General features: G+C 34.5%; 1 protein-coding gene and 1 non-coding gene across 3 annotated transcripts in view; both read right to left on the bottom strand.

The window, feature by feature from the left end:
- The window catches only part of EPS8 (EGFR pathway substrate 8, signaling adaptor), a 198,747-nt gene that overhangs the window by 42,423 nt on the left and 131,467 nt on the right, over positions 1-24,857 (bottom strand). For both annotated transcript variants that reach the window (XM_055095435.3, XM_003816528.6), the window contains 7 exons: positions 20,314-20,393; positions 18,642-18,718; positions 8,269-8,336; positions 7,077-7,238; positions 6,800-6,949; positions 3,855-3,937; positions 3,170-3,306 (listed from right to left, as the gene is read on the bottom strand). In XM_055095435.3, coding sequence (XP_054951410.1) covers positions 3,170-3,306; positions 3,855-3,937; positions 6,800-6,949; positions 7,077-7,238; positions 8,269-8,336; positions 18,642-18,718; positions 20,314-20,372 — 736 coding nt within the window. In that variant the 5' untranslated portion in view covers positions 20,373-20,393. The remainder of the gene's footprint in view (positions 1-3,169; positions 3,307-3,854; positions 3,938-6,799; positions 6,950-7,076; positions 7,239-8,268; positions 8,337-18,641; positions 18,719-20,313; positions 20,394-24,857) is intronic.
- LOC112436733 (U6 spliceosomal RNA) lies at positions 9,118-9,221 on the bottom strand. Its single transcript, XR_003025438.1, has one exon. It is a non-coding gene; the product is annotated as a U6 spliceosomal RNA (small nuclear RNA).

Below are 24,857 nucleotides of genomic sequence, written 5' to 3' on the forward strand. Positions count from 1 at the left end.
TAAAACCCACAATGTTGGGCTCATTAATTTTAAGCTACATGCTTTAAAAGCAGACAGAAATTTTCACGTTAAAAAATAAATGTCTTAAGACCATTCAGGGTATTAAGGTTGCTCAGTTGGCTACAGCATGATGTTAATCATGAAGTTATTATCATGAACTCCTTCCTGGTATGAGTCAGTTAATACTACCTCTAAACACAGAGAGTTGTTACAGATATCTCATGGTAGAATAAATTTCAAAATATATGGATGGAACAACAGAAACGTAACACCACAAATGGAAATACAACTCATGATACATCATCGTGACTCATGATGTTCAATACAGAGAACTGCAAAAAAAATATTGGACACTTTGTATTGCTATTCTTCCTTTACACTAACTTTACCTGTAACTGGAACACTTGCCAACAAAAAAAAAAGAAAGAAAGAAAGAAGAAATCATCGTGTCTTATGAAACTTAATTAGTGGCTATTAACTACTTTAAGATAATTAAAATTTCTATCTATGAAATCTTGCCAGTTAGCTACTATTTTACACATAGATAGCTGCTACCTTGGTTGTAGTGGACTACCACAGAAAGTACTAAGTTGAGGTTGAAATAGCTATTAGGAACTCTACAGAGGACCCAAAAAATATCATTTGGAGGGCACAGTGAGGGGGAGATATGGTATTTCTTGGGCTCTGTCAGGTCTGAAACACGACTAGGAACCCTAGTGCCACTGGCGCTATTCCACAGAGATCACCTTTGGAAGTCAGGGGTAGATATACCTCAGGGATTCAACGGAGGAGCAGTTCAGCCTGAGTCAGCTGGAGCATCCAGAGGAACCAAAAAGATATTCCTCCTGAGGGGCTTTCCAACTAAAAACTGGACTGGACCCAGGCCAAACCTGATATAATAAGTCTTCTGTTTAGGCTAGTGGTAAATTAGAAGTTCTGAAAGCCTTATCTCACTTAAACAGATGACATTGCAGAAAATATTTCAGATAAAATTTAATGAAAGCTCAGAAACCCCTAGGGATAAATTCTGTCTTTGTTATAAATTATATTAGGTTCAGCAGGGCATGGTGGCTCACGCCTGTAATTCCAGCACTTTCAGAGGCTGAGGCGGGAGGATCACGAGGTCAGGAGATCAAGACAATCCTGGCTAACACGGTGAAACTCCATCTCTACTAAAAATACAAAATTAGCCAGGTATGGTGGCACACGCCTGTAATCCCAGCTACTTGGGAGGCTGAGGCAGGAGAATCGCTTGAACCAGGAGACAAAGGTTGCAGTAAGCTGAGATCGCACCACTGCACTCCAGCCTGGGTGACAGAGCAACACTCCATCTCAAAAAAAAAAAAAAAAAAAAATATATATATATATATATATACACACACACACACACACACACACACACACATATATATATGGTTCAACATATAATATACATAATATATATTATATATATTAGGTTCAACATATATTTTTACAGGTTTGTTCAGAATGTCTGTAAACTTGTCTTATCCTTCCTCTACTTCAGACCCTCTTCATCGAAACAGTAACAACAAAAACACCATAAGTACACAAAAAGTATAGAATACAATAAATTACTGTCTTTTAAACACATTTTAAATACAAAGCAGATCAATACAAATTTACATAATTTATGAAAACGGAAACTGTTATAAAATTAAACTACATATCTCTGTTAATTTTTTTTAAAATAAATGCATCAAATAATTCTTTTTTTCATATCTTTGGTAGCTCGGCTTACATTTCAACCTCTGAAAAAACCTTTAAGAATACAAGAAACCTAAACAAAATAGAAAACAATTCAGAAAGAAAATGAACTCAATTTGGCAAAATGAAAACCACGAATTATGCTTACTATTTTGTAGTAGGTACTACCATAAACATTATTTACTTTCAGATTCAGAGCAACCCATGAATTATTATCCCCATTTCAGAGATGAGGCCGAAGTACAGAGAGATAACTTCCCAAGACCACACAGGTAGACAGATCAGGTCTTGCTTCAGAATCCAACTTTTACTCTGCACATCCAAAGTAGAGTCCGAGGTGACTCATTTTTGGAAATGAGTTATATCGTTTAACTATAGTGCCAGATACCCTGTGTGAATAATACTTTACTGGATAAAGAATAAGAAGTTAAGAAGTTCCACTGGAGTAGCGGCAAAAGAATGAGGCTCTAGAGTTCATCAGATTGGAGCCTGCTGAATCACAATTTATTCGTCCTTAAAATGAGGACACTAGACCAAACATATTTTAAGGCATTTTTTTAGTTATAAACATTTCAGATTCTAGTAAAATATTCTAACATATAAAAAGTAACACTAAGTTCTATGTTATAATTGTTTTTAAACAGAATGCCAAGGTGAAATGATGCCACGCTCATAGGGCCCACTTGACAAGTACAGTCGTATGATGGATACCTTTTACCCTTCTCCACTGCCAGCAGCCAACCACTGTCCTGACAACCTTTCCATGAATATGACAAACTTGTCCAAAAAGGGACTCTAGTTAGATAATAAAAAATGGAAAGAATGTTAAGTGCAATCTTTAAGAAAAACCTGTATATATTTTGTTGCCATCTTTTTGTCAATCAAGTAAAACTTCCTCTTAGCATTAAAAAAATAAAAAGACTCTAACCCTAATACCATATTTATTAAATGGTGGGTCTAAACTCTTACAGATAATAATCTTAACAAAATTCAAGGCTTAACTTTATTTTATCTAAGATTTGATTTTTTTTTTTTTTTGAAATGGAGTTTTGGTCTTGTTGTCCAGGCTGGAGTGTAATGGCGTGATCTCAGCTTACTGCAACCTCCGCCTCTCGGTTCAAGTGATTCTCCTGTCTCAACCATCCCAGTAGCTAGGATTATAGGCGCATGCCACCACACCCACCTGATTTTTGTATTTTTAATAGGACGGGGTTTCATCATATTGGTCACGCTGGTCTCAAACTCCTGACCTCAGGTGATCCGCCCGCCTCGGCCTCCCAAAGCACTGGGATTACAGGCATGAGCCACTGCGCCCGGCCAGAGTTGATTTTTTAAAAACTAACCTCAAGCTTCAGTTCTGAAATCAGCATCAGAATTTGAAAGCAAGAACTATGTCCCAACCCAAAGTAAGTGTTCAATAAGTATTAATTCTAGGAAGACTCACAGTCCCCTTGGTCGGCTGCCCATGCAGACCAGGCTGCCACTCGACTTCTAACATCCACCTGGGTGACGGTCCCAGGGGGCGCAGGGGCAGGAGCTCTGGGTGGAGGCGGTATACTAGGGTCTGCGTTGGAAATCATCCTTAAAAAGATGAAAACAAATAGAATTTTTACCATCTCTATTTCTATAACATATCAATTAACTCAACTTGTGGTACTAGGTATTAAAATTCAAAAAGAACTATGTCAAGGGACAATAAGGATTTCCTAAGCATTACACATTATGCATATTTATGAATGCATATGAAATAAAAAAATTAATAGTCAGCTGAAAACTAGGTTGATTTTCTTTCTGAGTCTCATGTGATTTGAAAGGGCCATGGAACAATTACAATCCTACTGTCTAGCTTGTATTTCCCTAGGATACCTTCTCTTAAAATGCCACCCATCTTTCATGACTCTGTGACTTCCAACACAAGTGAAGCCATATCAGAGAAAGACCAAAAATACGGAGAGAAGAGGAGTAAACACACTGACAAACTTGGGAGAACAAATGTGTTGAGACTACAGGTTATGATCTATACAATACAATAATATACTTCCATAGAAAATAATTTTTCTAACTCTTTGGGGGAAAAAAGCCTTAGAAACAAATCAATTCCACTCCTTGATTTCTTTCAATGCTTTTACCTCAGGGCATCGGGCCGCCTCTTCTGTTTCCCTCCTTTACTGTCACTGATTGCACTTTCAATATCTTCACTAATTAGGTTTGCCTGCAAAGAGACACAAGTTACCTGAAAGTTTATGGATTTTTCTGAGTCTTTATATGTAGTTTAAAACAGAAAAAGGGATTGTTCCTTGTCTGAATCAGTAAGTATCTTGATGTAAAAAGTCTTTTTATAAAAATCTTGCAAAACATGACTCTTGTGGTTTTTATAATGGTGAACTATATAATGATAAGATTTTAAAAACTGAAGAAATTTTTAATGATTATCTTAAAGGGAAACTATCCTTGAATAAAGGCAATGATAGAAAGGATATGCACACGCTAAAAATGAAACTGAGTAAAAATCTCTAATTGGGTAGAAATTAAGGGGTTAGAGGCTCCCACACATAGAACAGAGTTCCTTCCCTTTCTCATCCTCAAGATCCACTGGACACCCATTAACCCAGCAAAACAAATCTTTGAGTTTAAGGCAAATCTACTACACCCATAAGATAAACTCCAACGCTAGGTTTTACCCCTTTGGGTAACCACTTTATTTTGTCACTTCAGGTAAAAGTTAACTTTCTGCAAACAATTAACTTTTCCACTACTTTTCCAGAACATTCAGTTAGATTTTTCTTGGGGATCAACGTGAGATTAGCAGATACGAAGTTTTTGTTTGGTTGCAAAGTTTGTTTAGAGCCAGTGATCATTACTCTATATTAGAATGTTGATGAGATGCACCATCTATGTTTGTGCCTCCCTGTTCTCTGTAATGTTTTCTCAAATATGTATGTTGTATTTCTTTTACAGTAAGCATCGATAATCATAAAACTTTAGAAATGATGGGATATTTAAAAGAGCATCTCATCAGTTCCTTCTAATTAATAAAACTGAGGAGTACTTGTATGAAAGGGCCTGGCCAAGGTCACATTGCTAGTTAAATGAGAGGCCAATGCATCCCAGTCCAGTGTGACTTCCTAAGAGCACTTAGTTTCAATAAGACATTACAAATATCATGTCAAAGGCTTTCTGTTACATAGGATACTAAAACTGAAGATGAAAAGATATTTAATTAAAAATAATTATTTAAAAAAACCCAAAATGAAAACTGAAGATGCCTAGGAATCTTCAACTTCTTATACTGGGGCTATTATATTTCTAAGAAAAATTTTACTGCAAAGGTGGGCAGGAGCATTGCATGAAGTCCTATAATAAAGAAACTTTAAAAATCAAAAGCAATATTGCACAATGAGCCATATAAAAGAAACTGCGTTTTTCATTGCCTCTATATTTTTAACCAGCCAAGCGAAAAATGTCTCATATGCAGAGTATGAAACTAATGAGTAAATGCATACAGTGCTTCGTGGTATGTGAGCTTTTGGGGTTAGGACAAAACTATATTCAGTAAATACATTTTGAATCCATTATCATTACCATTTCATATCAAGTAAAGCAAGCCATTTGTTCCCAAACCTAAAATCCAGAAACTTTTCACAGCATAGTAACTTTTAGCTCCCGGGGGGGGGCTTTTTAGAACACAGATACAAACATCAAATTTGAAATGTTTTTCAACTTAGGCCTCTGGTTTATAAAAATGTTTGAATTAAATTTCACTATATTTTTAAAGCAAAATATTCCCTTTAATATTTATTGATTGAATATATCTAACCTTACAAAAATTATAATATACTATGACTTTCAAAAGGCACTATACAAAAATCTGATGAATATCACTTACACAAATTACCTAAATGCCAGTTCTTTTAGAAGGTTTTTAGAAAGTCATCCATGACGTAAATTGAAATTAGAAGAAAATTATAAAATACAGTTTACAGTCAATCTTACTTTATCTATCATCTTTAAATGTCAAAAAACACAGAAAAGATCAAGTAACTGTGCTAATCTCCTAGAATTTCTTTATAAAATAAAATTACATGGATATTTTATAATATATCATCAAAATGTTAAATCACTGCTTTGGTAAAGTACCAATTAACACAAAATGATTTCTCTTTTAAAGAAAACAACTGAGGAAATAAACACATTCAAGGTTGAAGATAACTTCTAAGGTCCAATAAAGCATCACAAATTATAATCATTTGAAATTACACTGTACTTTGAAATAGAAACTTTCAGGATATAGCCTGTTATTACTGGCTCAACTATTTTCACATATCATCTGGGAATTACAAATCCTGAGCAATGAATCAAGTCACATAATTAAATGGTGAACTTTAAATCAATATCGTGGGAAATGTCTAAGTACTTCATTGCAGTAATCCATGCTATGTCATTAGTGCAGAATAAATTCGAATTACATGATTATTTACTGTCCACAAAGCATGATTTCTGAACAATCAATTTTTAATTATAAGTTTAAGGCATTTGATGTGAATTTAATATATTATCTACACTTTAAAAAAATAAACAGAATGCATCTTATTTTTAAGAGACACAATCTCACTCTGTTGCCCAGGCTGGAGTGCAGAGGGGTGATTATAGCTCACTGTAATCTCCAACTCCTGGCTCAAGAGATCTTCCTCCCTTAGCCAACTGAGTAGCTGAGACTATAAGTGTGTACAACCACATCTAGCTAATTTTTAAAACCTTTTTAGTAGAGACTGGGTCTTGCCATGTTGTCCAGGCTGGGCCCAAACCCCTGGCCTCAAGCCATCTTACAGCCTTGGCCTCCCAAAGCACTGGGATTACAAGTGTGAACTACTGATTTTATTAACATCACCCTAATTTCTTTATTTACTTGCCATGGAAATCCTAGAGAAGATACTAAGGTATTTGTTTTCCTTACGAGATGCTCAGAAACTAAAAATCTAGTACCTAATATGCAGATATATTATCAAAATAGGTAATTCAAAAGCTCCCAGACAATCTGCTTAAAGAAGAAACAAAAATTTCACCATTCTTTTACCTTAACCTCATCACACTGGAAAAGATGAAGATCTGGCTTGTTCTGGGTTGGCTCTTTGCACACCAGGGCAAGAACTGAATCATAGCTGCATGAATGCATCACAGCTTGGCAGTGCTGGATTGTGTTTAAAGGAAAATTCTCCAGTTCATTCTATAAATAAAGTGAACATTTTATTTTGTCAAACTTCCATCCATTTTCAAACAATCTGAAATGATTGTAAACATTAATATTTGTGGAGTTTCTTGAAAATAAAATAGTATAAATTTTACACACTTGCCTTTGATTCTAAATCAATCAGGCTCACAGCTCTGTCATCCACTTGAAGAATCATATCTTGAGTCCACACTTTGCCCTTGGCATCAAGCAATTTCAATTTCCTTATTCCATCATCAACAGTGATCATAGCATCTTTCCGATCCAGGACAAAGGTAGTCAAGTGCTTACGATTGGCAAAAAGGAAAAAGATTTATAACACATACAAACACATACAACCTCTTAGTATACATTTTCCAAAAGAAAATCAAATAACCTGAGGTCAGCTAGCAGAGAACAACAAACACAAAGTACTCTTAAAACTTCATGACTATTTTAATGAGAGAATAAAGCCAACCAAGGTTTTTTTTGAATAGAAGAAACAGTGTTTTGACTCATAAGATACCTAAATCTGTTTCATACTGAGCCATGTTGAACTACATAAACATGATATTAAAACAAATTCTTAACAGCTTAAATAATATTCTCGTAAAATAAACTTTCCCCTATTTGACACTCTATTATGGTTATTTAAATGCTGAACATAGCAGCATTTACACAGCAGGCTATCTGTATGGGAGCTTCAAAACTATGGACACTGATTGTAGCAACAGCACAATTCTAGTCTATAGGAACTGTCAAACTATTCAATCCACTAAAACCACTTACTGAAACAAAACTGTTTAAATTTGATTAAGCATGCTTGACATAGGTAGAAAACTGAAAATAAGAGCAATTTAAAAATTACTTCCCTGCTTAAATATTTTCTATTATAAGCACAGGTCAACTAGATAAATTCCAATCAAGAGCAAATATCGTAAAAGAGGGCAAAAACTAAAAAAGAACCATTATTTAACTAGAACTGGTAATAACTTTAGTTAAACTAAAAACTAAATTGCTCACTGAAACTAGCAAAGGCTTAATTTCAAGAAGATTCTATAGTACAAAGTAAAAGCCATTATCCTATTTTAAGTGAAATAAGACTGGCAAGGATACATGGGTAGTAGTTATGATTTTAAATCATTCTTTATGAAAATAGACCACAGACTAACAAGATACTTTATATGTAATATCTGTTTTAAAAAATCTAAACAAAAAGGTCAATGCAACTTAAAATACATCATAAGAATGAAATAAAACAGAATTCTGATTTAACTTCCAATTTTTATGTTCCTCAAGGGTCACTCTAAATACTAGCAAACACCAAAGCATCTTACTTCAACACGGTATTGAGATATATCTGACACACTGCTGACACTGTCCCGTGCATAATTCTTCCTTTGTTCTGAAAGAGAAATTGAAAAAGCCATGATTTGTCCCCTAATAGACTGAAGTTCATATGTTGGTATCATGTGGCTATCTCTAAAACTAGTCTATCTCACATATAAATACAGTAGCTGACAAGTTGCCATTGTGTGGTGTATCTGAAAACACTCATTATTCGCAGTAAATCTAAAAACCACAAGAAAGTCTAAATAATAGGCAAGAACAATTTGATCCACTATCCATTTTTAGAATTCCAAAGGTTAACAAGAGTATAAATATTATAAGAAAAAAAGTTATTTCATCTAAAGGTTTTATTTATCAGTCAGGGACCTACTGTTTGACAAGTCAATTACAACTGGCTTATAAATTTCATCTGTTACTGCACTGATATCAAAATGTAATTGCAAATATTGTCATAGATACTGTATTAGATGAGTTAGACTACATTATTAAAATAATAGGCATTACAAGGAACATCTCCTTTTGCAATATCCAAATTGGGATAGTGTTAGAGGAGATTTAAAACATGATTCAATCACATGACTTGCCATTAAATATTAACAGTTTTCACACATCTACAGAACACACAAATGTGATACTTAGAATTATAAATATAAGCTGATAGGAAAAACAAGAAAGTCAGGTAGAAAGTTATTGCACCAAACTACTTAAAAAGCAAAAAGAAACCTTTAATTTTCTTTTCTGAAATGCTGCAAAACCAAAAAAAAAATTAAAATATAAAATGTATGCCGGCAATATTTGGTATTTGTTACTCTCTTTTTAAAATTTGTATTGTTTTTTAAAATATGGAACACTTCATGAATTTGCGTGCCATCCCTGCACAGGGGTCACGCTAATCTCTGTATCATTCCAATTTTAGTATATGTGCTGCCAAAGTGAGCACTATTTGTTACTTTTCTAATCAAGCAACTTGCTTATTTGTAAATTCAGAGTTGCCCTATTTCTTCTAAACAGAATGCTATGATGAAAAATAACTTTGAGAGGGAATTATAAGACTTATTGTTCCAGCTTCGGCTCTGTCACTAAGTAGGAAACTAAATTTGGGCAAGAAACTTAATACCCTGGGCCTCAGCACCCTTACTGTAAAATAAAAGGATTAAACAAGGTCAAACCTAAAGGCCTTTAAGCCATTAACATTCTGACATATAGATATACCTTAGCTTTCCCAACAACCTATTTTTTTGTAAATGTAAACCTATTTCTTTTAGTTAGTATAGATATTCTATAATAGATAAGTTGTTTGGAAAGTTCTGCTGAACATAAAAGCTGAGCAAGTACAAAAATATAAAGTGCATATATACATATGCAGACTCAGAACATTAACACAGAATTTTAAGAAAACTTAATAAATTTTCATTTTACAACACATATGAATTTCATTTATATTTACTTTTAAAATTTAGATTAAAATCTCCATGTCCTTGTATCAATATTACTCTGATATTCCAATACACTCCATTTTTGCTTTTGCAGCATTAAAATTACTTAATAAAAACAGATGCACTACAAAATTCACTCTGTGCTACCTTTCTTTTTTTGTTTGGATGATGACCTGAGGAAGTATGATCCATCTGGTCCTACCAAAATAATGTCATCAAAAAGAAAGATCTGGTTTCACCTAAAATTTTCTCTCCCAATATAACAAAACATAAACCTTCACTTACATGACTGTATTCTACATATTTTTAAAAAGTGAGCGACTGTGATTTTTCTGATTAGTTGTTGAGGATTAATCAGTGTGAGATATTAACACATCAATAATTGTCCCTGTGACAGCCGTTATGACTCTTGTAATACAATATATAATTCAGGAATATATTTCACAAAACCACATCTAGAAATAATCACTATTTCAGAGTCACTGGTTCACCATATTCTAACACAACTGTCCACGATAGATTCAGAGCAGGAGGGCTCGGCTTGCTTTGATCTGACCTTAGGACAGAAAAGAAATGGCAGTGGTTGCCATGACACCCAGTCATGATATGGCAGCTCCTGGATGTTCAAATGCTTTGTCTTTCAGGTAATTTATTGGCAAATACAACAGTTGAAGATCTGAAATACTGTGTGTTTCTATTTAGATATTCTCATTATGAAGTATTAAGAATTTATCCCTGACCTCTTGATTTCCTAACCCATAGTTTCCCAATCCCACAGAAACATAATTTACAGAAATGAGAAGAAAAACTATCTGATAGCATTTTAAACAGTATGACATTAACCAATCACTCTGAGTGCCTAGAAGATATGGTGTCATTTCTAATATTCCAAATTAAGAATCCACTTTAGGAATTCCTAAGCTGCTTTCTCTATGTTGTACAATAAATAAGTTGTATAAGAAACTACCTTTTAAAGATCCTAAAAATGTATAAATGCCATAAATGGACTTATAAATAAACTAGTAGTTCCAGTGATTTTTAAGTCAATCCATAAAGGTTAATATTAACATTTTAATAGGCAATTTTGAAAGACATTTCCTAAAAGGCAATTATAATACATTTCTTTTTTATAAGAATCACATGTATTCACAAGAACTGGTATAAATAGTAATTAGGCTCCTAAGCTAGAAATCTCACCAAAGCCTTAAAACAGTATAAAAAGCCTAACTAAAATCTCTCAACACTACTCAAGATGAATCCTCTAATGAAATTCACCACTTTTGCTAACAGTGGTTCTCATCCTTGGCTGCATGTTGGAATGAACTTTATAAAACAGTGTGCAACTCATCTACTATATACTATCTCTTCAAGCAGAACATTTTCCTTTCCAAATTAAGAATGTAAATATGGTCAAATGGTATATTAAATAATAAATTCATGAATAAACATGGCAGTAGGGTTTTAGGTTTCTAGTAGTACAAGCTGCTCAACTCCTAACATAAGACTAAGTCTATTTCCCCTCCTATTCTGGCCCCTGCCTCTCTTTCTCGCTCAGAATCAATTAGAGGTAGGATGAAACTTACTTGGCTATAGAACCACTGGTTGTGTTTCACTATTTTGTCTATTAGCTTTTATGTCATGGTCCAGAATGTACAACTCCAAACAGACAGAATTACATGAATTCAGTAACCAACGATGAAAAATATTTACATACAATTTTATCATACACTATTGCAAAAATTGATATTCAACTCCCAGATCAGAAATACTAAATTTAGGTTTCATTTAATTTGTTAATTAGTTGAACTACAAGTATAAAAAGCATCCAGGTGTTGGTATTTACACTTAATTCCCTTTCACCTGCATTGCTGTTTATGCATAATATAACATTTGAAACGGCTAATATTCAAAGATACAGCTAATATTTAGAATTTTTTTTCTCTTTCTCTAAAAACAAAAATGTTCCTTAGAGAGTAAGGATTTGGCCATTAACAAGAAAAAAGTAACATAAAAGCAGCTGCTGAGTATTCCTCTCTCTAAATAAAACAATGGGCTAGAACTCATATTACTTTATACTTACAAAAACTTTCAACCACAGTAAGGGAGAATTCCTTTCCCACTAGCTTAGTGTCTAAGTATATCTATTCCATAGGGGAGAGGTGCTTAATGGGAATCAGTGAGGAGCACTGAGTGATAATTACAAGCTCTCAATATCAGGCAACTACAATCACAGCTTGACAAATGAGTATCCGAACCAACATACCATTATGAAAAATAAAATCATTTCTTTAAAACTACATTAAGAACTAATTTTATTGGCCTGTTCAACAAATTATTAAAATGGCTAATTCCATGGGTAAAAAGGACTTTTAAAATTTTCAGCTAAGTTGGGAAAACTGCCGAACTGTCTTTTTGAGTCAACTGTTCTGCCACATTCTATCAAGCTGAATTTTTGACTCAAACATTTAGCTCAATTTCCTGATACTATTTAATGAATTAGAAGCCATTTACATCTTAAGAATTTCAAAAAAAAAATTTGTTCTGTTAAAAAAAAAAAGATTTCAATGTTTTCTCTAAGTAAAATACACACTGTAAATAAGGATGGGCAAAAGAGAAACAGGTTTTAACTCTTAAGTACTACTTGAATGTGTAAAAAATTGCTTGGGCTTTAATTATAACAATTAAACAGAGAGACTAGCTCCAAACCAAGATCAGGAGATAGACAAGAAGAGAAAGAAAGCTAGGTATGAAAAGGACAACATATGGAATGGATATGTGTTAAGAAAAATTCAGGAATACTGCTACAAAAGAGTGGAATCAAGCACTGTGTAGAACTAAAGTTTATAGTAAACCCAATTATACAGAAATTCACCATGCAGTTTATAGGTTACTTATACTCAATTCTTACCAACACCTCCTTGAGAAGAAAATACAAAGATAGAAAAACAGAAATACATTTTCCTACTTGTTAACATCACAGAGCAGTTTAAACTTAAGGTTAAAATAAGACTTAAGGCCAGGCATGGTGGCTCACACCTGTAATCCCAGTACTTGGGAGGCCCAGGCAGGCAGATCACTTGAGGTCAGGAGTTCAAGACCAGCCTGGCCAATGTGGCGAAAGGCTGTCTCTACTAAAAATACCAAAATTAGCCAGGTGTGGTGGCACATGCCTATAATCTCAGCTACTCAGGAGGCTGAGGCAGGAGAATTACTTGAACTAGGATGTGGAGATTGCAGTCAGCTGAGACTGTGCCACGGCACTCCAGCCTGGGCAACAGAGCGAGACCCTATCTCAAAAAATAAAAATAAAATGAGACTTAAAAGAGTACCTTTCTATCATACTGACCCAATATTATTTGTCCTCCCAATAATAAAATCTCAAAGTTAACTGTAGGTGTTAGTAATGACAACAAAATATTACTAATTGGTAATTCAATGAAATGAGTTTTCTAGAGATAAAATGACTTTAAGCAGTTGGTAATTTACGAAATGATCACATTCCAAATTAAGCAATATCTAATTTAAAGAGAAGTTAGCTTTCTGGAAAGTCCATCTATTCAGAACATAGAATAATACCCACACTTAAATAAATGAAGTCCTCTGAGTGTTTGTTAGAGATGTCACCATGTCTATACATTAACACGTGCATATTTTAACATACAGACTCTAGTGGAAAAGACTCTCTCGGCTGGGCGCGGTGGCTCACGCCTGTAATCCCAGCACTTTGGGAGATGGAGGCGGGCAGATCTCAAGGTCAGGAGATAGAGACCATCCTGGCTAACACGGTGAAACCCCGTCTCTATTAAAAATACAAAAAAATTAGCCAGGCGTGGTGGCGGGCGCCTGTAGTCCCAGCTACTCAGGAGACTGAGACAGGAGAATGGCGTGAACCCAGGAGGCGGAGATTGCAGTGAGCCGAGATTGCGCCACTGCACTCCAGCCTGGGCGACAGGGCAAGACTCCATCTCAAAAAAAAAGACTCTCAAGTACCCACTTAGAACCTATTTACTAAGAACATTTTTTATCTAGTTTCCCAGCCTACAGATACCAGAAGCCATGCTAGAAGCTCACGTGTTATAACAACATGGAAAAGGGACAGGCTTGAGACCCAGTCACATGGAAAAAGCAGCCCTAAATATTCAAAAAGGAGATGAATCTGAATGATTTGGTGTAAAGGTAAGGAGTGCAGCCCCTGAGTTTCACAGTGCATAAGCTAATGTGCATATACATGATCCTTTGTCCCCAAGAAGAGATTACAGCTGCCACACCCAAGGGAAGGGAATATTTAATATACTTTACAATTATTTCCCTTAAAAACAATTTTAAATTTTAGTGCTTAAAGGCTTTGACAAACAGCCTAGTTGGAAAAAAATATAAAATTTCCAGTATTCTGATAACAGTAGCTAAGTAAAATGTTACTTTTATAACTGGAGGAGAGAGAAATTAATATTTATCTTCCTAAGTAAGTGTTACAGTGCCAGTGACAATAATGATGCAGAGTCTTTCACATGCTGGCTCAGAAATTTCTTGTATGGTAATTTAAAAATGGCAAAATCAAGTTATTAAAATGGCAGCATATTTTCACCATTTTCCTTGAATAAATTAATATGTCCTCAAATAAGCAAATTTATTGTCATATACAAGCATAGTTCACAATACAATTATACCACTTATAAAAATATTTCTAGAGCATTATAGGGAGTGACATATGGAATATAAGTTTTAAAATATATAATGAAAGTCACCTCTTGATTCTGTCAAAATATCACTATAATTAATTGTCTAACATCATTTGGAGGTAATATCAAAATATTACATTTGAGAATCTTGATGAATCTGAGGATCCAGGACAGAAAGTGACTCTCCAGTACCACTCCCCATTCCCATGATGGCGTCATTACTTCTGTTTTCTCATATAAACTTACCACAGAATTATTATCATTTTTATTTTATAAATGAGGAAACTGGGGCCAATCATTTGTGAAAGACAGCAGCCATTTGGTAGCAGTACCATGATTCAGATCCTCTGGCCTCCAAAACCCCTGCTGCCTTTCCGAGCACATTCAGTAGAAGCAACCCAGGAAGCCCACTATGGTGTCAGACCTGAAAAGTGTTCTCATGAAAAACTCTGCATGAAACTTCAGACAGAGTATCTAGACTGTGGTCAGTGCGTAAAAAACAGTGTGAACATTCATGTTCCAGTGCACAAAACAGTATCCTCCTATTACAAAGATGTTCATGTACCACCCATGAAGGCAAATTAATTCTTGGAACATGATTTCAACTCGTTTAAAATTGTAAAAGGATAAATTTTACATAAGATGCATCAACTGTGAGAAAACAAATTATATCATAAATCTCTTCTTTACTAAATTTCCAGTTAAGAAGAGACACTGCCAGCACACACTGTTTAAGTTGCAGATGTGGTTTCTTTCTTCTTTGTGTCTAATACCCACCACTGTCTCTCAACACACCACACAAAACACACACATAGTGCCCTCCCTCTGAGAGTTCTCAGAAAATGCCTGTGGAATGAATGGACAGATGGATGAATGACAAGGGAGAAATATGTTCATGTTTTGAAGATACATATAATCTCTTCTTGGTGACAAAGGATCATGTGTGTGCACATTAGCTTATGCGCTGTGAAACTCGGGGGCTGCATTCCTTACCTTTACACCAAATCATTCAGATTCATCTCCCTTCTGAATATTTAGGGCTGCTTTTTCCCATGTGGCCGGATCTCAAGCCTGTCTCTTTTCCATGTTGTTATATCATGCATACTTCTAGCATGTGATAACAGACGCTATACATAAGTTAAAACTATGCAGACTGGGATGCTAAACACTCCCAAAGCTACCTAAAAAAAAACTTCAACTAGAATCTGTTTATTGCAAAGCTATCTTCAAAACATGAACATATTTCTCCCTTGTCATCCATCCATCTGTCCATTCATTCCATAGGCATTTTCTGAGAACTCTCAGAGGGAAGGTACTGTGTGTATGTCTTTGTGCAGTGTGTTGAGAGACAGTGGTGGGTATTAGAAACAAAGAGGAAAGAAACCACATCTGCAATTTAAAGCCATCTTACTTCTAAGCCCAATCCATTGCTAAGACTTCTCTCTTCCCTATAAATGCTTCTTGGATTGGCCCCTTTCAATCCATTTATTTCTATCTCATTGTACCTATACACTGCTCATTTTCATTACAGTATACAAAATTGTTACAGTGGTATCAAGTTTTAAGTTATGTGACTTTGATAATCATCTAACTTGAAAAGGGGGCCTCACTTTGCTTTATATGTAAAAGGGGGAAAATAAAAATTAACTGCTTAAAAGGTAAAGATTTTCTAGGCTGGTCTCAAACTCCTGACCTGAGGTAATCCACCTGCCTTGGCCTCCCAAAGTGCTGGGATCACAGGTGTAAGCAACCCTGTCTCCACTAAAAATACAAAAATTAGCTGGGCGTGGTGGCATGCACCTATAGTCCCTGCTACTCTGGAGGCTGAGGCAAGAGAATCGCTTGAACCCTGGAGGCGGAGGCTGCAGTGAGCCGAGATTGCACCAATGCACTCTAGCTTGGGCAACAGAGTGAGACTCTGTCTCCAAAAAAAAAAAAAAAAAAAAAAAAAGTAAGATTTTTCATTCCTTGGATCTAAGATTTTATAAAGTTGCTTCTAATACAACATAAACATTAAAATTTACAGGTGAGTTCTATTTTCTATTCTTACTTCTTTCTTAGCTCTCTGAAATTAGATTTTAGATCTGTGGTATTTCTGACAGGATTAATACTCTTTCTCCTTATTAAAAGTCTTTAGGCTATTATTAGGTGTCTAATTTGCCATATTACTTAAATCTCTGATTCACTTATTTCCATCCATATTCATCAAATTCATCCTCAATATTACTACCAGAGTGAGCCAGAACAAATCTGACCTATTACTATCCTGAGTAAAAAACATCAAAGGCTGCTCATTCATTGTAAACAATGCCTAAATTCCTTAGTATAATTCTTCCCAATGTGGTCTACGTTCATTTTTTCAGTCTTATTTCCCAATGCACCACTATGCACTCTCCAGTTAACACCAAATTGCTTGCATCTGATTAATTCATTACACTCATTCTGCAAGTATTTTCTGAGCATAAATTATATACTAGCCACTATGCCAGTAAGCACAGGGAATCCTGAAGTGAAAAAGACAAATATGGGCCACCTTCACAGCATTGATAGTCCTGCTTAAAAGGGTTTCATACTGTCTGTAGCATCCTCCGACCCCTGAAATGCTGAAGAACACAATATAACTTTCACAGCTCAGCTCAAGGCTCAATTCCTCTATTAAATCCTTTCTGATCAACCCTCACCAGTGCACCTCCTACACACTACTATCTGAGCACATTTAGCCCTTTATTATAACAATGTGTTTACTAGTCTATTGCACCAAAATGGCACATAGGCAACAGCCATCTCTTAGTCATCTTTGAAATGAATGAAAGCACATAGAAATAAAGACTATGAAGATCATGGCATAGCATACTTAATAAATACTGCACTTAATAAATATCTGTCTAGAAATGAAAGACTGAATGAATTATTTTATTCTTATCCAAAAAATCTTTTTCTGTTATCTTCAAGTTATTCTCCAGACTTTAGGTCCCTTAAAGTCAGGGATCATATATTTTTGGTCCTGTTCTGTACACATATTAATGACAAAATATTTATTGAATACATTCTCTAGATCTACAATTCATAACTATTAGACCATGGTAATAATGTCACAATACTTAATAAACTGAAACCAACAATAATCAGATTAATAAGGCTATAAAAAGTATAGGCATGTATGGTATTAAATCCATTTTATGAATGTCTGATTTCAGTGATAATGCCAATTCACTAATATAGGTAGAAAAACAATCACAAAACCTTAGAATTGTTTATTCTTACAACAGCCAAGAAGTTGCAGATCTAGATAATGTAAAAAAAGAATTCCACAATTTAGAAAATGCTGTTGGTTCCTATAGCACATAATAACGATAATATCAACAATAATAATAGCAAACACATACAGTATTTTCTACTTGCCAAGAACAGTTCTAAGTATTTTGCATGTACTAACTTATTTAATGCTCATTTCAACCCTGTGAGATACCCCCATTACACAGATAAGCAAAATTAGGCACACGCAGGTAAATTAATTTGCCCAAGATCACTCAGATAATAAATAACTGAATTTGAACCTAGGAAGTCTGGTTCCAGAGTCTTTGCTATTAACCACAATATTATTCTCATTCTTTATTGTTATACAATAAAAGTGGCCATCCAGACCCTATACAAATAAATGCCATCCTAAACATATGTGGCAAACTTCAGGAGTCCTCGACTTCTTGTTACTTATGACTTCTATTTTGTATCTGAAGTGTAAAAAAATAGTATGTATATGTGAGACAATCCAGAGAGGGCACTGGAAGTAAGATCAGGGAAAAAGCATAATCATTTTGCAGTGCATAAAGAAATTATATAACATCTATTAGACATACTGTAATAATACCCCCCAAAATTCAAGAGCTATCAGGAAAACGTTCTGTCACCTGTCAGCCCACCACCAACTAGATCAGTCACAAAGATCAACAAACATTATTACAAGTAGTAAATGGGAAAAGCCACCTAGGGCATTGGCACCATGCATAGGACTTTTGAAAGCACTGCAATACATTTCATCTGTAGTTCTAAAATGCATAACAGCAAGCAGAGTTCATGGCTTTGGTAGTTTTTATAAAAACTCTTCTTTAAAATAATCCTTATTTAGCTATCACTGCCTCATTCCAAACAATATTAAATGTGTGGGTTCAAACCATGAGTTTGAAAATGTAATTTGTAAAAAGTGGTTAGAAACAAAATTACACCCTATCAAATAAACAAACCTACCATAAAGGGCCTTTGCACTTGTTTTTGAACCATGTTCTCTGTCCATCTGGGAAAAGGTAGGTGATGATCCGTAGCCACTGTAATAATAATAATAATAATAATAATAATAATAATAATAATATAAAAAGGTCATTGTGTTGGGTTAAAGTCCAATATAAGTAACAGAAACTCAACTGGAAAATAAAAATTCCAATGCACTATAATCACTATGTGTTTAAAAGAACATACTGATGGCCAGGCACGGTGGCTCACGCCTGTAATCCCAGCACTTTGGGAGGCTGAGGTGGGCAGATCACCTGAGGTCAGGAGTTTGTGACCAGCCTGACCAACATGGAGAAACCCCATCTCTACTGAAAATACAAAATTAGCCGGGCGTTGTGGCGCATGCCTGTAATCCCAGCTACTCGGGAGGCTGAGGCAGGAGAATCGCATGAACCCAGGAGGTGGAGGTTGCAGTGAGCCAAGATCGCGCCATTGCACTCCAGCCTGGTGACAGAGCGAGACTCTGTCTCAAAAAAAAAAAAAAAAAAAAAAAAATTAGCTAGGCATGGTGGCAGGCACCTGTAATCCCAGCTATGCAGGAGGCTATCTAACCTCTTGCTACTAATATGTTATGTGAAATAAATAGTACTTTATTTGAATTTTACTCATTTTTTCAGTGAACATTTTTGTAAGACCCAAAACCTAGAAGAATAAGGACTATGGGAGGGGGAAACAGGGTGCTGTCAATAAAATAAGTACATAAAATAATTATAATAGAATGTGATATCTGGGTAAAACTAATAGATATGACATGTAAAATCAAAGAAGGACTAACTCTTCATCAACATATCTAAGAAAACTTTACTACCGCATTGACACAAGCAGAATCTAAATGAATGGAAAGAAGCTCTATAAACAGGCAGAGAATCAAGTGAGGAAAAGGTATGTGGAACTGACTCAAGAAATAGCACAGTGTCTGTGGAAAGATGCAGTTAATGTAACATTCCCAGAATAGACGAATGACTGGAGAAGCTGTGGCAGATTGAGGGCTTTTAGCATCATGATTAAGAATTACATTTTATTTTATTCTCTCAAAATAGTAAACATTACCTGTTATGAAAAAATGATGAGTAAAATATATACCACAATGGCCAATGTCAAATAATAACATTAATCGTAATACATAAGACAATGGCCAATTAAGTCAGGTTATGATTTCAAGTTATACCTGGACCCACTGGAAATATTGTGTTAGTTTGCCTGATCTTTTCTAGTTTTACACAGTGGTAAATAACTTAGTTAGTTTATACTAAATGACATTTAACCCTTCTCAAATGCCAATATTTTATAAATAACAATAACAGAATGCACCACAGAAATTCAAAGCTCTGAAGTAGATTATATATTCAACCATGAAAAGCAAGAATGCATAAAGTACTAGAATGAAACAGAAACATCTTCCAAGTGTGAGATCAATATCATTATCATAAGGCTATTTACTTTACCATCTTATTCTTATCAGACATAGTAAACTTTTAATAACGTGTTGTAACAAAGATATTACATATTAATGAGGAATGAACTACTGAACTACACAACAAAAGTAATCTTTTCACTAAAAATATAAAACAATTAAAATCACCAAATCAAATCCCCCCAAAACATATTAAATATAAACTTTTCAACTTACTTCATCTGAGATGGGTACATTCCAAAACTACTGGGATGATTAGAAATATGACCATTCATTGTGTCTTTCACTTGTGTGTTCTAAAAAAAGAAAGACACATAGATTAAAGGCAATAAAAAGGTCAAGACATCTCAGTTTCAAAAGTTATTCATTCAACAAATATGTGTTGCTGCCAGGAATTATAGTAGAAATGCAAAGATAAAGATCTCCACCCTCAAAGAGCTCAGGCCCCAGAGGTATAGATGAACATTTAAACAAAGATCCAATTGGCATTTAAAATTAATATGCTAAAATTATAAGCAAATTTAGGTGAATAAAAGAAAAATCTAAAATATAGTTCTGAGTTCTCAAAGCATATAGACATAATTCTACATTCTGCCCAAACTCATAATCAACTATCAATTTTATGAGATGTTATTTTGTTTACTATTCCATTATAAAAGTAATATAAACTCATTTAATTTAAAAAGTTGAGAAATACAGAAAAGTACAAAAGCAAAAAGTATCACCCAGAGCCCTATCATTTACAGAGAACCAGGTAACAGTTACCTTGCAGTCTTTTTGCCTACAAGTGGTTTTCTTTCCTCCCTTCCTTCTTTTACTTCTTCTTTCCTTCAAAGCACATTTGACAACATGTGCTTTGTCAAATGCACAAATGCTCATGGATACATCTTTTTTTCAAGAAACTTTTCATTTATACACTTCTTTTACTTTTCACAAGAAAATAACTTTAAAAATCAATATCAGATATTTAACCTCAAAAACCATTTTTAAATCTATTTTACAGATTGAACAAACTTCCTTCAAACAAGACAAATAATTAGTAAAACTTCCTCTTTACCAAATGGAATGGCCTTTTCTTTCTTCTAGATAACATTGCTGTACCCAATTTGTTTCTTTTCACTTCTGGATATTTGGTCCTCTCCGGGTTTTGTGTCACTAAGCTATCCTGGATCCTGTCTTATTTTTCTGAATTTTGTCTTTTCAAATATATTATATTACTATGTCCTCTCAATAACTGTGAGTTAGGCAGGACATACCCCAGCTTTATGGGCCAAGGGGGTAAAAGCATGAACAAATATTGATTATTAAGTTTCAGGTCCTGTGATGGATATTGGGACCACCAAAGTGAACCAAACAGACATGGTCCCAACTATAGGGCCAACGGTCTAGTGGGGGGAAACAGATAACGAATAAGTGTAAAATTTTAAGTTGTACTTATCATTACAAAGGGAACATTCATCATAACATGGATGCAAATAATAACAGAACTTAACTCTGATTGGAAGAGCATAGAAAGCCTACATAAAGAAATAATATTCAAGATCTGGTCACTTTGAGTTAATTCTGTCTCATTCTTCAGATCTCAGTTCAATCACAATGTCCTCAGGGGAAGATTTTACTGACCTTCCTGGATAGATAAAATCCCACTATCAGACACTCTCCATACTATAGACAATTTTTCAAAGCATTTATCACATTCATAACTTTTCCTTTACTTAAATTAATACCTGACTCTTCACTAAACTCTTAGCCCCCAAAAGGCTTGAATTTTTGTTTGATGACTTCTGCTTTTCAAATAAGAAGAAGGGTACCAGGCACAGAATAGGTGTTCATTAAATATTTATTCAAAGAAAGAAAGAAGGAAATCCATGTCCCACTCTTCAAAGAGTTTATTGTATTCTTAGGGAAACAAAGTTAATTCATGTAAAACAAATAGTAATGAATTAAGTCCCAACATATGTAGCTCTATTTTAAATCTGCTAGAAGTTCAGAGAGGGAAAAGGCCATGAAGACTGTCATTACTTTCTGGAAGGGCTGGGACTTGACCTAGTTCTTAAAAAATGGATAAGAATGGCCCTCAAAACACTGGACTTTAAGCTTTCCTATCCACTGCTTAAAAGCAAATTTATAAATTAAGAAGCAAAGAAAGATCGGCCTCTGCCCTATACATGCATGTACTTATAAAATTACATGTATATTACATTGCTGTGCTCCATTTTTGTTGTTTTCCTTCTTCAGTTTACACTTGGATACAATCAGTGGTGTGCTGGTAAACCAATTCTCAGGGTGGGACAAGGCAGAGGGCCTGATTTGTAGTGCTTATTGTTTTCCACGGTATAAATATTCCCACCATGGCCAATTTCAAGCAGTCAGTGGTTTAATAGCAGCTTACAAAATTCCTAAATTCTTCACAATTGGCTAAGGATCCAACTGCAGCACATCATTGCTACGTTCTATAATTTGGGCCAGAACAGAGGCCCGGAATAACATTATGGAACTAGAGATAGTCTGGAATTTTAACACTATTCCTGGCACTAATTGGGCTAGGAAAGTCAATTAAGCCTCTGTCTCAATGTCCTCGTCAGTAAAATAGAGATAATTCTTCGTCTTCCGAGCTCACAGTGCTAGTGTAAAGATGAAATGAGATAGATGTGCAAGTTTCTTCCAAAACTGAAAAAAAAAGAAGTGTTCTTTCAAAGCAAGCTGGTTCATTCAGTATATAAATTAAACCCCCAGGGTTTGTGCTGATTTTTATCTGGTTTGCGTTTTAAAACCACAGCAGCTGGTTTTAATGAAAAGTGATAGCCACAGCATCTCATCTTTTCATGTTTAATTCTTCATGACAATCAAATAAATGCATGGTCTCTCTTTTGTTTTAAAATAGTGATCTGTTAGAATAAGAGAACATTAGAAAAGGGGATAGAAAATGGCAATTTGCTAAACTGAATTTTAAATATAGAAACTTTTTGTCATTTGGCAATCACAGTTTCACTTATCACGGCGGCTCATGTGGCAAATATGGAGGCTTTCAAATACCCAATTTGAGCAATTGCAGTGTATACCATGCAAAGGAAACAATTACAAATGTTTGTCTTTTTTTCCATTAGGCTTTTAAGACATACCCAGTTTATACCCATATACACAATTTAAAATAATGATCAACTCTAACTGAAAAAGTAAGTGTTTTTATTTTTATAAACTGTTAAAGCAACCTAAAAACTAAAGAGACAAAGGTTTTTTTAATCGCTTTTAAGTTTAATGACTCACAAATGCAGTTAATCACACTAACTACATAATTCTGCTGAAAGTATACACTAAAGCCATCATAATAGCTACCACCTACAGTTGGCTCCTGAACAAGAGGAGGGTGAACTGCAGAGTCCACTTATAAGCAAATTTTCTTCCACCTCTGCCACCCAGAGACAGCAAAACCGACCCCTCCACTTCTTCTCCCTCAGCCTACTCAACATGAAGACAAGGATGAAGACCTTCATGATGATCCACTTCTATTTCATGAATAGTGAACATATTTTCTCCTTCTTAAGTATTTTCTCTAGCTTACTTTATTTTAGAATATATAATACATATACAAAATACGTTAATCAACTATTTATATGATCTTAGGTAGACAGTAGGCTATTAGTATATGTTTTAGAGGAGTCAAAGTTATACACAGATTTTTGACTGAGTGGGGGTCAGCACCCCAATCCCTGCATTTGCTCAAGGGTCAGCTATATTTGATTTTAAGTAACAGCATCAATTTCCTTATGAAAACACTTTTAGTAAGTCGTAGTTACTATAATTTTATCTTTATTTTCTACAGAAAATAAAATTCTTTGGCAATTAGAAGGATACAAATGATAAATTTAAGATCTAAGTTAAGCGCATGAAAAATGTAACACTATAATTTTCAAAAAGAAAGGAAATGGAATATATAAAAAATGACTGTAAGAAGAAATAAACAAGGCTATAAGGCTAACTCAGCAAATTAAATTTGTATTAGAAGGTTTTAAGATCCTCAAATATAAGTTTTAGATTCCTTTTCTTTACTCTTGCTTGCATCTCATATCAATTTTCAAATTGGTAGATGAGTATGTAGTCATGACTCAATATTAGAAAACTACCTACCCAATCTTGCTGCCACATAATTAGTAACTCTCTGCATATTTAACTGTCCTTCAAATGACTTGTGTTCTCAGAAAATATCACAGATTTTTTTATCTACAGAAGTGTGTTTTTGTGTGTTTGGATATGATATTGAAACATCTATGTCTAGGTTTCAATTTAATTTAATTTATGTCTCCCAGTCTAAGTTACAACCAAGTGGGAGGGGGTATTATCATTACTTAGGATTTTCACTAAAAGATCAGTGAAACTTAATTTCTACCAATACTTTGTGACATTGTCTACCAATGATTTTGCTTCAAACATTAAAAAAAAAATCTTCTTTAAACCTCTTAAATCATCACACATTCTGTCTCCTGCAGTGTCTTCTAGAGCAATCACGTTTTAATATCTCTTACCAGTACCATTGGTAAAGATGGCACCATGTATTTTTCTATGCTATTTTTTCAAATATCAATTAACAAAGAATTTTTATGTGTGAATAAACTCAAAAAACTAATAAGGATATTAAGTTCTTGCAACAATAATGTGGTTAATGCCTGTGAAGGTATCACAATAATTTCTAGACCATATAGAAGAACAGTATTTTCTCAACACCAGTATCAATGTAAATGGAGTAGTTTTATGCCTTTAAA

Source organism: Pan paniscus, chromosome 10 (assembly GCF_029289425.2).
Source record: "Pan paniscus chromosome 10, NHGRI_mPanPan1-v2.0_pri, whole genome shotgun sequence".
In the NCBI taxonomy this organism is placed as follows: domain Eukaryota; kingdom Metazoa; phylum Chordata; class Mammalia; order Primates; family Hominidae; genus Pan; species Pan paniscus.